The sequence below is a fragment of the Eumetopias jubatus genome, unplaced genomic scaffold (genome assembly GCF_037043125.1).
Source record: "Eumetopias jubatus isolate StellerSeaLion01/CBP00866 unplaced genomic scaffold, mEumJub1_p1.0 scaffold_16, whole genome shotgun sequence".
Taxonomy (NCBI): Eukaryota; Metazoa; Chordata; class Mammalia; order Carnivora; family Otariidae; genus Eumetopias; species Eumetopias jubatus.
Window position 1 is genome coordinate 77,087,596 of NW_028274822.1, and position 16,134 is coordinate 77,103,729.

The window sequence follows — 16,134 nt, forward strand, 5'->3', positions numbered from 1 at the left end:
AGCGCAGTACCAGGCATCGGGGGATGCGCTAACACTGTTCGCTATTTTTATGTTTCTTATCTCTAATTAATTGAACGTGGGCATTGGTAGCAGTGGGTTCTAAGTGGTTTGGGGGAAAAGTAGGGTAAATAAAAGTGCTTTGAGACTGAACTGGGCGCCAAGTTGGCTTACTCTTCTGAATCAAATGATTACTAACATTAATGTATTGCTTATATATGCCAGGGACTATGCTGAGTGCTTTATATGTGCATCATCACCTGAAATTCTCTCAACCACCCTGGAACCTGGGAAACTCAGTGAATTAGTCCTTTGGAAGTATTAAATAATAAAACCAGTAGTAATATAAAGACTGGACTGGAAGCCCTTACAATAATCTGAGTAGGCAGAGTGAGTAATAGAAGAGGACAAAATTCGGAGAATAGTAAAATCAATCCCACGTTTATAAATCTTGATTTTCACTGCATTACCTTGCTTCTTTCTGGAAAATAGGAGGCTGGAAGAGCAGTAAATGATCGATCCTGATATGAGATGACTTATTTTTTTTATTAAAATAAAATGTGTAAGAATGAAAAAATACTTGCCTTGAACAAGATGGAATAAGAATGGCAAAGCAAACAAACAAACAAAACCATAAAGAAACCCACAGTATCCTTGACACATCAGACCCTATGTTTTGTTTTTTTTTCTGTTTTAAAGATTTTATTAATTTGAGAGAGAGAGCACAAAAGAGAGCACAAGCAGAGGGGTAGGGGTAGAGGGATCAGGAGAAGCACACTCCCCACCAAGCAGGGAGCCTGACCTGGGACTCAATCCCAGGACCTGGAATCATGACCTGAGCCGAAGGCAGGCGCTTAACCGACTGAGCCACCCAGGCGCCCCACATCGGCCCCTATGTTGTGGACTCTGGACTTGGCACTTTATGTGCATCTTCTGATTTTATCCCTCCCACAAAATCTGGATTGGCCTGTGCAGCCAGCCATCAGCTGCTCCTGCCCCCTCGGCACACCTTATACATCCGTGTTTCCAAAATCCAATCTCCTCCCCATAGTCATGGGTTCCCCAAACATGCTCCATACCTATGATTTCAACGAGTGGCAAAATCTTATTTTTGCCACTAACAAAAAAAGAGAAGAAAAATCTTTCTGGCATTTTGTTGAGGGAGTTGGGATGAGGGCAGCTTTGAATTCCTAACACCGATCTCTGCTATTTTTTGCACATCCTGGGGATAAGGTGAACTTCACCTGGACCTAAGGAACAAAGCAGCAAATCAAGGGTGTGTTTCCCCTTGCTCTTAGGAAAGAAAGAGCTCTCAGTTCATTCTGGGCCTGGCTCCAGGACTTCTCCGGCTCAGCCCAAGCCCCCCACTTTCTCACCCAGGCATCAGCACCTCCTTACCCCCAGGAGTTGACACAATTCACCTCCTGTAGGGGTTGGGGGTCTCCCCTCCAAGCAGCAGGAAATGGGGCATGGGGGTGGGGAGGCCAGCTCCAGGCCCCGGGGCGGAGGGAGGGGGTGAAAATGCTCACACTGAGAGTCTGTGAGCGATCTGCAGAGGGCGTTTGGCTCTACACTCAGCCCTGTTTCCTGACAGCCTTAAACTGAAAGAAAACTACAGTTCAACAAATTCACTTTCGGTTTCCAAAAGACGTGAGCAAGAAAGAATCGGAAGGAACAGGCTTGTGGGACTGAGGAGGGATAGAATGTGCTTCCCAGCCCTTCAGCCTCTGGAGAAAGGCTAGCCCCCCCTTGCAGGGCAAGGCGGAAGCCGGGAGAATTTATCCCGAGGGGCCGCCTGGGCTGGTAGAGATGGCACTCTTTCAGGCCCTGTATGACACCCCTGCAGACAAGCTGTCTGCCTTCGTGGGGCAGAAACTTCAGCCCGAGGGGGACTGGAAGGAGGAAGTGAAGGATACCTGGCAGAGAATTGAGCGTTTCTTCCGGGAACAGTGCTTCGGAGATGAGCTGGTTCTAGACCAAGAAGTCAGGGTGCTGAAGGTGGTGAAGGTGAGCACCTGGGGACTTAAGATTGAGTTTGAATCCTAACCTGTTACTTGGGGACCATGTGACCTTGGGGGAGAGTTCGTTTCATCTCTGGACTCCCCCTCTTTAATCCAGATCTGTTGTAAGGAATAGATGAGATAAACTGTGGGAAAGTGCTTTTAAACTGTAAATTATCCTACAAATCTGAAGGAGGGTGATGATGATTATTGGGGATCCAGCTGATTGCCCGGGTGACAGGTGGAATGTGAATAACAGGTCTCTTATAAAATGTATGTATTTGTTTCTTGTTTAAGAAGACCTGTAGGGGCGCCTGGGCGGCTCAGTTGGTTAAGTATGGGACTCTTGGTTTCCGCTCAGGTCATGATCTCAGGGTCGGGAGATGGGGAGATAGAGCCGCACTGAGGCTCTACTCTCAGCACGGAGTCCTCCCTCTCCCTACCTCTCTGCCCCTCCCTCCGATCGTGCTCTCTCTCTCTCTCTCTCTCTCTCTCTCTCTCTCTCGTGCTCTCTCGCTCTTGCTCTAAAGGCTCCTGTTGGGGACTGTAATTGATGTTTCTTCAGGTTTACAATTCTGTTGGGGCCTGTAATTGACAATTCCTATAATTGGAGTTGGTACCACTCCCCCTACTGGCCTCCCCCTCTGGTCTCAGACTCCTTTTTGTGAGGCTTCCCTTAATTTTCATATATCTAATTTCTTAAGTAAATCAAGCTTTACCTAGGGGTGGTATTGTTAGGAGCTAATTGGACACTTAGGTGTCAGGGCCACGGTCCCCAACAAGAAAACAGGGAGCCAGGACAGCTAGAACAAAACCACGCTGGCATCCTGTTTTACAGTTTAGACAAGACCACAATAGCATCCTGTCTAGCAGCCTCTGTAGGGGTGACTCTTACAAAATATCCTGAAACAAAACAGTTAACCACAAAACATTGATCAATATCACAAGTTGAGACAGTTGGTCTCCAGCACGGTAACAATAACCTGATAGGTAGACCGGTGCATGATCAAAGCCCTGATTGGCACACCTTAGTAGCCAATCCACAGGGGGCCCACACTCAGGATGCTCAAGATAGTTCTGCAAAAGAGTTTATTTAAAAAAAAAAAAACAACCCTGGATTGGAACAACAAAACGGCAAAGCTCTCGGTTCCCCTCCCTCACCAGGAGCTTTATCTCCCCCAGAAGAGAGAGAGGGGCAGAAGGTGTATTGGAGCAAATTATATCAGAGAACTTCCCTAATCTGGGGAAGGAAACAGGCATCCATGTCCAGGAGGCACAGAGAAACCCCCTCAAAATATGCACCCAAGAATACTTTTTCCAGCTAGGATGTCATTCAGAATGGAAGGAGAGATAAAAAGTTTCCAGGACAAACAGAAAATGAAAGAATTTGTGATCACCAAATCAGCCCTCCAAGAAATCTTAAAAGGGATCCTTTAAGTGAAGAGAGAGCCCAAAAGTAGCATAGACCGGAAAGGAACAGACAATATACAGAAACAGTGACTTTACAGGTAATACAATGGCACTAAATTCATATCTTTCAGTAGTTACTCTGAATGTAAATGAGCTAAATGTCCCAATCAAAAAACACAGGGTGTCAGATTGGATAAAAAAGTAAGACCCATCGATATGCTGTCTGCAAGAGATTCATTTTGTGTTTTTTTTAAGGTTTTATTTATTTATTTGATGGAGAGAGAGAGAGGACAAGCAGGGGGAATGGCAGGCAGAGGGAGAGGGAGAAGCAGGCTCCCCACAGAGCAGGGAGCCCAACACGGGGCTCGATCCCAGGACCCTGGGATCAAGACCTGAGCCGAAGGCAGATGCTTAACCAACTGAGCCACCCAGGTGCCCCAAGAGACTCATTTTAGACCCAAAGACGCCTCCAGATTTAAAGTGAGGAGATGGAAAACAATTTATCATACTAATGGACATCAAAAGAAAGCTGGGGTGGCAATCCTTACATCAAACAAGTTAGATTTTAAACCAAAGACTGTAATAAGAGATGAGGAAGGCTCTATAACATAATTAAAGGGTCTATCCAACAAGAAGATCTAACAATTGTAAATATTTCTGCCCTTAACCTGGGAAAAGCCAAGTGTGTAAACCAATTAACAAAATTAAAGAAATGCATTGATAATACAATAATAGTAGGGGACTTTAACACCCCACTCACTGCAATGGACAGATCATCTAAGCAGAAGATCAACAAGGAAACAAGGGCTTTGAATGCCACACTGGACCAGATGAACTTCACAGACATATTCAGAACATTCTATCCTAAAGCAACAAAATACACATTCTTCTCAAGTGTACATGGAACATTCTCCAAAATAGATCACATACTGGGTCGCAAATCAGGTCTCAACTGGTACCAAACGACTGGGATCATTCCCTGCATATTTTTGACCACAATGCTTTGAAACTGGAACTCAATCACAAGAAGAAATTTGGAAAGAACTCAAATACATGGAGGCTAAGGAGCGTCCTACAAAGAATGAATGGGTCAACTAGGAAATTAAAGAATTTAAAAAATTCATGGAAACAAATGAAAATGAAAACACACCTGTTCAAAACCTTTGGGATGCAGCAAAGGCAGTCCTGAGGAAAGTATATAGCAATACAAGCCTTTCTCAAGAAACAAGAAAGTTCTCAAATACACAACCTAACCCTACACCTAAAGGACCTGGAGAAAGAACAGCAAATAAAGCCTAAATCTAGCAGGAGAAGAGAAGTAATAAAGACCAGAGCAGAAATCAATGAAATAGAAACCAAAAGAACCGTAGAACAGATCAATGAAACTAGGAGCTGATTCTTTGGAAGGGTTAATAAGATTGATAAACCCCTAGACAGACTTATCAAAAAGAAAAGAGAAAGGACCCAGATAAATAAAATCATGAACAAAAGAGATCACAACCAACACTGAAGAAATACAAACAATTATAAGAACATCCTATGAGCAACTATATGCCAACAAATTAGGGAATCTGGAAGAAATGGATGCATTCCTAGAGACATATAAACTACCAAAACTGAAACAGGAAGAAATAGAAAACCTGAACAGATAAAGGGCTAGTATCCAAGATCTATAAAGAACCTATCAAACTCAACACCTAAAGAACAATAATCCAATCAAGAAATGGGCAGAAGTCATGAATAGACATTTCTCCAAAGAAGACATACAAATGGCCAACAGACACATGAAAAAATGCTCACCATCACTCAGCATCAGGGAGATACAAGGCTAGATACCACCTCACACCAGTCAGAATGGCTAAAATTAACAAGTCAGGAAACCACAGATGTTGGCGGGGATGTGGAGAAAGGGAAACCCTCCTACACTGTTGGTGGGAATGCAAGCTGGAGCAACCCCTCTGGAAAACAGTATGGAGGTTCCTCAAAAGGTTGAAAATAGAGCTAACCCACAACCCAGCAATTGCACTACTGGGTATTTACCCCAAAGATACAAATGTAGTGATCCGAAGGGGCACCTGCATCCCAATGTTTATAGCAGCAATGTCCACATTAGCCAAACTATGGAAAGAGCCCAGATGTCCATCGACAGATGAATGGATAAAGAAGATGTGGTGTATGTATATACAATGGCATACTACTCAGCCAGCAAAAAAAAAGAAATCTTGCCATTTGCAACAATGTGGATGGAACTAGAGGGTGTTATGCTAAGCGAAATAAGTCAATCAGAGAAAGACAATTATCATATGATCTCGCTGATATGTGAAATTTAAGAAACAAAACAGGATCATAGGGGAAGAGAGGAAAAAATGAAACAAGATGAAATCAGAGAGGGAGACAAACCATAAGAGACTCTTAATCTCAGGAAACAAACTGAGGCTTGCTGGAGGGGAGGGGAATGGGGGATAGGGTAACTGGGTGATGGACATTAAGGAGGGCACATGAGGTAATGAGCACTGGGTATTATATAAGACTGATAAATCACTAACCTCTACCTCTGAAATCAATAATACATTATATGTTAATTGAATTTAAATAAAAATAAATAAAAATTAGAAGTCACATACAGTATGATTGTATTTGTTTCGATCTTGAAATGACAGGATTATGGAAATGGAAAACAGATCCGTGGTTTCTAGGGTTTGGGGTGGTCTGGGGGAGGGAGGTGGGTGTGACTCTAAAGGAGTTGAAGGAGAAAGTAGAATGGAATATTTCTATATCTTGATTTCAGTGGTGACTATAGAAATCTACACATATGATAAAATGTCTTAGAACTACATACATTGTATCAGTGTTGATTTCCTGGCTATATATGCATAAGATGTGACCCCTGGGAGGAAACTGGATGAAGAGCCCAGCAGACCTCTCTAAACTATCTTCCTATAAATCTATAATTATTTCAAAGTAAAAAACAACTTATTGTATATGGGAGAGAGGAGAAGGGCCAGCCCCCTTCCCTGCCTACTAAAGGAGACCCCCAGGTATCCTTCCTCAGAGGACATGTTCATTTCAGTGTTATTTATCCAGACAAGGAGCAGAGACAACCCCTCAGAACTGTGGGGATTTAGAGGTTGAAGGTGCTTTGCAGGCATTAGCAACAACCACTGAAATGTGGGAGTCTTTAAAAATAGCATTCCCCAGGACGGTGTCTGCCTTTCTACACTTCGGATAAAGAGGGAATAATTTCTGCTGTTCTTGTTGAGATTTCTGTTGACCAAATATTAGGAACATGTAGTTTTCTGGTTGATTCTCTGCAAGGGCATCAGCACTAAGTGGGGGAAAGGACCAGGCAAGAGGAAGATCATTTGCAAATGAACTAAGGGCAGGCAGGACTTTCCATCATCCTCAGCCCCCTCTAATGGGGGAACTCCATCATCACCTTGTCCATGAATTTGGATGCTTATCCATGACATCTAAATTCCTTTTCCTGCTTGTTTCTTATCCAGGAGGAAAGATTTATGATGCACCTTTCAAGGCTACGGCTGGGCCCCATTCTATGAACACGTATGCTACCGATGCGCCATGTTTCCAGCATCCTTGCATATACACACATGCACACACACAATGTCCAAAAAATATATTTGTGCATACACACACAAGATGTATATACAAAATATATATGTAAAAGTATGTCTGTCTAGGCCAGAGCTGCCCAATAGAAATTTCCTAGTGATGGAAATGTTCTATACATGCGCTGCCCATCACTCTCTGTGGGTGGCTGTTGAGCACTTGAACTGAAGCTAGTATGGCTGAGAAACTGAATTTATAAATTTCATCTCATTCAAATGTAAATAACCACACGTAGCTCTTGGCTACCATATTGGACACCATGGGTTTAGGCATCAAACGTCTCTGGAATGATATATAACAAGCTGGTAACTATGGGTGCCTCTGCCGAAGGAGCTTAGGGCCTCAGGTGCAGTGGAGTTTTACATTTCATTTACATCCTTTGAATAGTTAATCATGTACTTATTTTGTCTAAATCAATGAAAAGATGAGGTCAGCAAAGTCCACCATGTATGGAGGAGACAAAGGGCTCCTTTTGGCACCTATGTAAACAGCCTAATATGGGTGCCTCTGGCTTCACCCCGACCTCAAAGCTTCAGGCTCCAAGGGAGGTGAAGCTTCAACATTAATTTCCTCCACAGGGTGGCTCCTCTGGGAAGGGAACAACGTTGAACTACAGCTCCGACGTGGACTTGGTCTTGTTCTTGAGCTGTTTCCCCAGCTTCCAAGACCAGGCAAAGCACCGCGGATTGATCATCAGCTTCATCAAGAAGAGACTGACTCAGTACAGCAGGAGCCTGGCCTACAGCATCACCATGGTCCCGTGGAGAGAGACGAACAGGGTCCCCCGCTCCCTGTCCTTCCAGGTCCAGCCCAGGAAGAACAGTGAAGCCATTGGAGTGGATGTGCTCCCAGCCTATGATGCTCTGGGTAAAGACAATGATGGGTTTGGGACCAGAGAAACTAGTCAGGGGCCCTTCACCAACCCAGCCTTGGGGGAGGTTTAGGAAAGTGGAAACCAGGGAAGAAAGAGTAGAGTTCGCTTTTTTTCTGGGGGGCTGCAACTAGAACTGTATCTTGAAGTTAAGTCCTTCCATAAACTCATGTGCTGCCATGTCCCATGTTGGGGAGATAGGGGACTTCTGGATTCCCACCCAGCCTAAGGAGGACACTTGTCTCTGACCCTCTGGGAAACACCAGGGCAAGCAAGCACTTCAAGATCTTTGGGGTTAGCATTAGATTGGAATCATTTTAAAAACAGGGCTCTTAATGTCTTTTAATTTTGGCTTTAAGACTTACTGTGGGGGCACCTGGGTGGCTCAGTTGTTAAGCGTCTGCCTTCGGCTCAGGTCATGATCCCTGGGTTCTGAGATCGAGCCTGCATCCGGCTCCCTGCTCAGCAGGAAGCCTGCTTCTCCATCTCCCTCTGCCCCTGCTAGTGTTCCCTCTCTCTCTGTCAAGTAAATAAAATCTTTAAAAAAAAAAAAAAAAGTCTGTGATCTTGGGTAAGGTATCTAACACCTCTAAGACTCAATGTACCAACCTGTTAAATGGGATAATATCAGGTTGAACCATAGGAAATTGACAATATTTGACCATGTTTGATCCACAAAAATGGCACTCCTTATGGTTCCATGTAATTTTACCTACTCCATGGAGCTGTTCTAAGGATTTCATGAGCTTAGCCTACTGCCTGCCACATGGTACGTCTTTGGCCAATGCCAGTTATTTAAAATCTCTGTGACTTTTGAGGGGGCTACCAAACCCCATAAGCTTCCACCTGTTTTGATATAAAAGGGGAAAAGGAATGCAGTAGTGAGGGCTGCCTGAGATAATTTATGAGCCCTCTACACCTAGCAGTTTTTTCCCAACTTCTTCTCCTCAGAGGGTGGATTTTCTTTTTTTTTTTTTAAAGATTTTATTTTATTTATTTATTTGAGAGAGAGAGAATGAGAGATAGAGAGCACGAGAGGGAAGAGGGTCAGAGGGAGAAGCAGACTCCCTGCCGAGCAGGAAGCCCGATGTGGGACTCGATCCCGGGACTCCAGGATCATGACCTGAGCCTAAGGCAGTCGCTTAACCAACTGAGCCACCCAGGCGCCCGAGGGTGGATTTTCTTAAACCAGGTCCTTTTCTCTCCTAGGGCATTTTTGCCCGGACTCTAAACCATCACCAGAAATCTATGAAAACTTAATAACCAGTCATGCCACGCCTGGAGAGTTCTCGCCAAGCTTCACAGAGTTGCAGAGGCACTTTGTGAAAAGTCGACCTGTTAAGCTAAAGGACCTCCTGCGGCTGGTGAAGCACTGGTACCTGCAGGTGCGGGGCTGGGAGCCGGGCTGGTGGGAGCAGGGCTGGCGGGAGCGGGGCTGCGGAGCTGGGAAGTGCCGGGCTGGGAGGTGCAGGGACAAGAGAGAGGGCGGGCGCATGCTAACATTTTCTTTCTAAGATTTTATTTATTTATTAGAGAGAGAGGGACAGAGAGATCATGAGCCATGTGAGGGGCAAGAGGGAGAAGCAGACTCCCCGCTGAGCAGGGAGCCCGATGCGGGACTCAGTCCCAGGACCCTGGGATCATGACCTGAGCCAGAGGCAGACGCTTAACCAACTGAGCCACCCACGTGTCCCTCCTTTTATATATATAGAGAGAGAAAGTGCCTGCTTGGGGCGGCTGGGGGCAGGGAGAATCTTAAGCAGACTCCCAGCCGAGTGAGGAGTCCAAGGCAGGGCTCTATCTCACAACCCTGAGATCATGACCTGAGCCAAGATCGAGTCAGATGTGTAAGGTACTGAGCCACCTCAGGTGCCCCACCAATGTGATTTTCCACAGACTTCAGACCTCAGGCATTTAATATAACAGCAATGAGTAGAAAGCTACTGTTTATTGAGCATTAATTGTCTTCCATGATCTATACTGAGTGCTCTGCATATTTTTTCTCCGTCTTTCCAACAGCTCTGTAATGTAGATATTATACATTAGCCCCATTTCGGGGGTGAGAAAACTGAGGCTCAAGGGCTAAAGGTGGGCTGAGATTTGAACACAAAGGTGCCCAGCTGTGGGCTCTTAATCAACAAGGCTAGTTTTTAGAATAATAATTTATTTCATAATAATCACTTTTTCTGGTTATTTGAATATTACATTGGGCTCGTGAAAAATTCAAGTAATGAAAAAAGTATAAAAAAGAAGGTAAAATTCACATGAAATGCCTGAAATGACACCAAAAACATTTTTGGAGACTATGCCTTCATTCCTCTCTTTGTGTTCACACCGCTCATGCCCACCCTTTGCCCACCCTGTAGTCCACCCTTTGCAAAAATGCAAAGTACTATGCAAGTACTATGATTTCCAAAATGAGACCTTTGGAGTTGAACTTTGGGGAGTTAACCTGTTAACATATTTTGCATCTTTTTCCATTGGGACTTTTGTCTTCTTATCAGTTTTAAGACCTTTTTGTAAATTATGTAGATATTTACTATTATTTCTCATGTGTTACAAATGTTTTCGCCAATAGATCACTCCTCTACGGACCGTAATTATAGTATCTCTGACAATATAATTATTTCTAATGTTTAAAATACACAAAGCGGTGGTAGCTTAGTCAGTTGAGGGGCAGCCTCCTGATTTCAGCTCAGGTCATGGGTCTTGGGTCCTGGGATCCAGCCCCCAGTCAAGCGCCATGCTCAGCGGGGAGTCTGCTGGAGGACTCTCTCTCCCCCTCTTCCTCTGCCCCGCCCCATGCTCACTCAATCTCTCTCTCTCTGTCTGTCTGTCTAAAATGAATAAATAAATCTTTAAATAAAATAAAATACACAAAGAGGGGCAGATGAGATGGCTGGCTCAGTTGAAGGAGCATGAGACTCTTGATCTTGGGGTCGTGCGTTCAAGCCCCACATTGGGTGTAGAGATTACTTAAAAACACACACACAAATAGGTCTGACTTTTCTAGGTTGTGGGTTTTCTATCTTGCTCACAGTGTGTGGGTGGTCTTTTAATTTTTTTCTACTATGTTTCATATATCCTTTCACTCCATTTGTAAAATATTTTGGTATTTGGTGAGACAGTAGGATCACCCTTATTTTCTTCTAGATGGTGGACAAATTGTGCCAGCATCATTTGTTGGATTATGCATTTTTTTCCCATCTTCCATCACCCTTGTCAGTCTTTGTTAAGTTTTTGTATCTACTGGGAACTAGTTCTGGGCTAGCCATTCTGTTACACTTGGCTATTGTTTATTCTGACACCAAAAACATACTGTTTTTGTGACAACTGCTTTATAAGACATATCCGAGAAAACAAATACCAACCTCTCTATTTTTACTTCTCACAATTTTCTTGGATTTCCTAAGCATTTACTACCGAATTTGAATCTTAAGATCATTTTTCTCCCACTAAAAAACTGGTGGGACTCAAATTGTAACTGCAATAAATTTCTAAATTAATTTTTGAAGAACTGAAAATTTCACACATTACTCTTTCTCCATCTTTCCATTTGTTCTGATTTTGTGTTATGTTTTCAGTGTGTCTGTGTGTTTTTGTTTTCTTTAATTAGAGCCTATATTCACTATATTGCATTGTCTCCCCCATTGCAACTCAAAAACATAGATTGATGAGGCCCAGAAGGTCCATGAGAGGCTTCAATTTGAAATTTTGATGGCTGCAGGATGTAATCCATCTAGAGACCAAGCTCCTAGACCCATTTCAAATTTCATGGATGTGCTACATAACCCAGATACAAAATGGAGTTGACAAAGTAGTTCTTTTCTTTATTATTTTTATTTATTTATTTTAAAGCAAGTGCTTCACCTAACAGGGGGCTTGAACTCACAACCCTGAAGTCAAGAGTCCCATGTTCTATCAATTGAGCCAGCCAGGCGTTCCCTAAATTGACAAAGTATTACTGGGATCTGGAAACAGAGAAACCTGGAAATTCTCAATTTCCAGGATAGCATCTCATATTTATTCTCTCCCCCCTTTCCCCCCAACCCCGCAGTACTTGAAACGTAAATATCAAAACAAAGCATTGCCCCCAAAATATGCTCTGGAGCTACTGACCATCTATGCCTGGGAAATAAGTACAGACAAAAGCAACAATTTCAACCTGGGTGAAGGGTTTAGAGCTGTGATGGAACTCCTCATAGATTATGAAAACATCTGCATATATTGGACCAAGTACTATGATTTCCAAAATGAGACTGTCAGAATCTATCTCAAACAACAGTTGAAGGAACACAGGTGAGTGTGTTGGGTGCATTATTTTCAGCGGCGAGGAACAGAAAACCCAACTCATACAGTTTTTTAAACAAGGGGAATTTATTGGCTTTTGGAACTGAGAAGTCCAAGGATAAATGAAGCTTCAGGTATGGTGTGATCCAGATGATTGCTATTTCATCAGGGTCCCATCCTGTGAAATTGCTCAGCCCTGCCCTTCCCTGGGTTTTGCCTTTGAATTCAGACTAACATGACTACATCAGTTCCAGTCTCATCTGCACTCATCCCTTCCACTACAACAGGGAGAGCACCTTTGCCCTAGCCTTCTAAAGGGAATCCCCGAGATTCACTCTGTTTGGGCCAACTTGGGTTACACCTCTTATCATGAACCAAGAGGTTTGGTTGCAAGAAGGCCTCCCTACGCAGAGGCATGCACAGTCCCATAGACTTGAAGGACAGACACCAGAGTCCTAAGTGTGTTGGAGATCCACTCCCTTTCTCTCTCCCAGGCCAGTTATCCTGGACCCAGCTGATCCTACCAACAACCTGGGAAGTAAAAAGGGATGGGACCTGGTGGCCAGAGAAGCTGTTCACTGCCTGAGGCAGGCCTGCTGCTGGACTGAAGACCCCAGCCAGGGCTGGCATGTACAGGTACAATCACCCCCACCCCTCAGTCATGACTCAGTGCTGACCTTACTTCAGCACACACACACATACACACACACACACACACACACACACACACACACCGGTGAATCCCCTCAACTTCTGGCCACAGCACCTCTAAGACCCCAGGACAGGTTAACATCCCCCTCCATGGAGATGTCCCAGCCAACCAGGTGTGCAAGTCTTCCCCTTCTGCTCTAAGAATCTGGGCCTCAGTTCTTTCATCCGTAAAATGGGCAGTCAGTTTCTGCCCTGCTCTGTAACCATTAGAGAGATATAACAAAGAATTTATCACATACATACACCCTGTGGGGTTACATTTTCCCTATTATAGGTTGTTGAAAGCTCAACTTCTTGCTGTCCAAAAAAGAGATTTAAGAGGTACCTAGCTGGCTCAGTCAAAGAGCATGCGACTCTTGCTCTTGGGGTTCAAGGTTGTGTTGGGTGTAGAGATTACTGAAAAAACTTAAGAATAAGCTTTATTTAAAAAGTGAGAGAAAGAGATTTAATAGATGCATCCAGAAATAATCAGTAAGGAGCATTGGATTCCACTGCAGACAGCAACATCATTTGTGTGGCCCCACTGTGCACGGCTTTCCCCGACATGACCATGGGAGTCCTGGGTCTGAACACTACGTAGGAATCCAGAGTTCAAAGACCAGGATGTTGCTATCAGCTCAACTAAGAGGGATCTCATTTCCCTAACCTGCTACTCCCCGAGAAATCTTGTTGCCACTCCCACATTTCATAGCCTGCAGGGAAATCCTGAGGCTTGCCTCAAAGGCAGATCTGCAGCAGCTCCAGCAAGGTGGATGACTCACGCATGGAAAGGCCCTGCCACCCAGCCCTGGCCCATTGACTGGCATGTCCAGCAGACCGGGAGGCTCCCGCGAGGCAAGATTCACTGAACAGTCTTCCAACTCTTGCTAAGAACCTTCCCCAGTCACCTTTTTTAATATTATTGTTTTGTGAAAAAGTAACACGCATGTTCAGCAAAGAATAAAAAATCAAACTGTTGGAAAGAACACACAACTAAAGTAAGTTGCCCTCCAAATCCTGACCCCCAGGCTTGCGGTACGACCTTCTCCCCAACACCCACTTATCAATGTCCTGCATCTCCTTCTGTGGATAGACACGCCACCCACACACTAGCACATTCCTGTCTAACTCGTTTGCCTTTTTACTTTTATTTACTTGAGTAGGCTATTTGGGTTACTCAATTAAATTATCAGAAAGACAATTCCATATCCACACCTATAGACCTAAAAGGGCGTGACCATATAACATAAAGTCCAAACCAGGATATTTTTGAGCATGAAATGGGGTGATGCTCATTATGCCAGGACAAGGGACGCACATGTGGACTGCCCTAGATATCGAGTCACCCTGGATTAACAGCTATATCATGATCCAATGGAGGAAAGTACCTTCTCTTTTAGGATCACTGCCCCACTGAAAGATTTTTAGGCTGCTTCCAGACTTTGGCTATTACATGAATATCCTTGACCATACGTCCCTGTGACTCCATCTGTTGAATGATTTAACCTAGAACAGCCCTATGATGTACCTATGGAGTAGGTGCTAACGTTATCCCCCCGTGACAGATCGGGACTCATTAAAACAGTTTCACATAGGAGGAGTGGTTATTTCAAGAACTGTTGCCGGTTGTTACTCTGATCAGGGTGAGTCAGAAGGCAAGTCAGGTGAGTCAGGTGACCCAACGGTAAGCCTAGGGATGACCAAATGTTCTGCTCTGCCTGGGACAGTTCCAGTTTATGCCTGTTGGCTGAGGTAATTATCGATAGCACCTTTTCCTACCCTAAGTGTCTTGGTAGGCAATAGATTATATCGTCACTAGGCAGAAAGGGGAGGCTTTGGAGACAACAGCCATGACCACGAGACATCCTTATCCTTCCAGCCAGCAAGGGATGTCCAGGTGACGGTGAAAAAGGCAGGAGAGAAGGCCTGTATATTCTCAGTGAACCCCTACAGTCCCATCTGGAAGATGAAAACCGAGATCAAGAGGGCATGGGGTTTCAGCGGGCAACAGCGTCTCTCCTTCCAGGAGCCAGGAGGGGAGCGGCATCTGCTCAGCAGTCAGAAGACATTAGCATATTATGGGATCTTCTCTAAGGTGAGCGTCCGGGTGCTGGAGACTTTCCCTCCTGAGATCCAGGTCTTCGTGAAGGACTTTAGTGGTCATAGCAAGCCTTATGCCATCCACCCTGAGGACTCCATCCGTGGCTTGAAAGAGAAGATTGAGGAAGGTGGAGGACCTTACATGGAGGATCAGGTACTACAGTTCCAGAATCGGATACTATGGAATCACCGCAGCCTCTCAGACCTGCAAATCAAAGACTGTGACACCATCATACTCATGAAGAGAAGCTGAGTAAGGAAAGGGTTAAGGTATAGGCAGGGAGAGATAGGGGGTCCCTGGCTAGGCTCTGAGACTATTCCTGGCAGGCAGAAGCACTAAGACAGAGTGAACAAGGGTTAAGGGAACAGACCACCTGGCCTGGGATGGTCGGCAGTATTTTTCTTTGGCGGCTACAGTATCACAGAAAATGACCAAACCTCAAAGAAGTCAGTCATTAAGGGTGTTATCAATAGTCCATGCTCAAACCAAGATGGCACAAGAAACTCAAGGTCATAAGTTTCCCAGTCAGTTCTCAATAAAAAACCAGCCTACAAGCCCTCAGTGGCAACCCCATCGGGACCCCTCCCACTCCCGAGAGCTTTTCCTGTACCCTTGCTTAATAAAACTATCAATTTACTCACCCTCCTTTGTCCGCGAGATTCATTCTTCGACTCTGCGAGACAAGAACCTAGCTCTCCTGTTTCAAAGCCACAGGTCCCCAGGAGTGCCCATGGTCAGGCTGCACATGATGTAGACTTCTATGGCTCTGTTCCCCCACCCACCCCTTCCCACCCAGACCGCTGTGATTTTCGGAAGCACAAATATGAATGCACCCTTCCCTGCATGAAGTCCTCCAATGGCTCCTATTACCTGTAGAATAAAGTTCAAGTTCTTTTGCTTGGCATTCAAGGTCTTTGACAACTGAGCCCTTGCTTACTTCTCAATCTCTCCCCATCACTCTCAAAACACACCAGATGTGCCAAAACTCTTGCAGCCCCAGAGCACTGAATGCCGGATCGTGACACTGTGACCTACTCAACTATCCCTTTCCCTCGTGTTTCCATCTGTCAACACTCAAAGCTCTAAGTCATTATTCTCCGAGTATGGACCCCAGACCTGCAGAATCAGCACATCACCTGGGAACATCT

At 44.7% G+C, this 16,134-nt stretch overlaps 1 protein-coding gene across 1 annotated transcript; it reads left to right on the top strand.

Annotated features, from left to right (window-relative positions):
- The first annotated feature begins 1,616 nt into the window (after positions 1 to 1,616).
- On the top strand, positions 1,617 to 15,627 carry LOC114219155 (2'-5'-oligoadenylate synthase-like protein 2). Its single transcript, XM_028116652.2, has 6 exons — positions 1,617 to 2,004; positions 7,613 to 7,901; positions 9,115 to 9,290; positions 11,963 to 12,204; positions 12,690 to 12,831; positions 14,765 to 15,627. The coding sequence occupies exons 1-6, from the start codon at positions 1,807 to 1,809 to the stop codon at positions 15,236 to 15,238; spliced, it is 1,521 nt and encodes a 506-aa protein (XP_027972453.2). The 5' UTR covers positions 1,617 to 1,806; the 3' UTR covers positions 15,239 to 15,627.
- Positions 15,628 to 16,134: the final 507 nt, after the last annotated feature.

Excerpts from the sequence above, each read along its gene's own strand:
- LOC114219155 (XM_028116652.2), top strand. The coding sequence starts at position 1,807 with ATGGCACTCTTTCAGGCCCTGTATGACACCCCTGCAGACAAGCTGTCT. Across the intron at positions 7,902-9,114 it reads CCCAGCCTATGATGCTCTGG|GGCATTTTTGCCCGGACTCT; the intron begins GTAAAGACAATG and ends TTTCTCTCCTAG. Across the intron at positions 12,205-12,689 it reads CAACAGTTGAAGGAACACAG|GCCAGTTATCCTGGACCCAG; the intron begins GTGAGTGTGTTG and ends TCTCTCTCCCAG.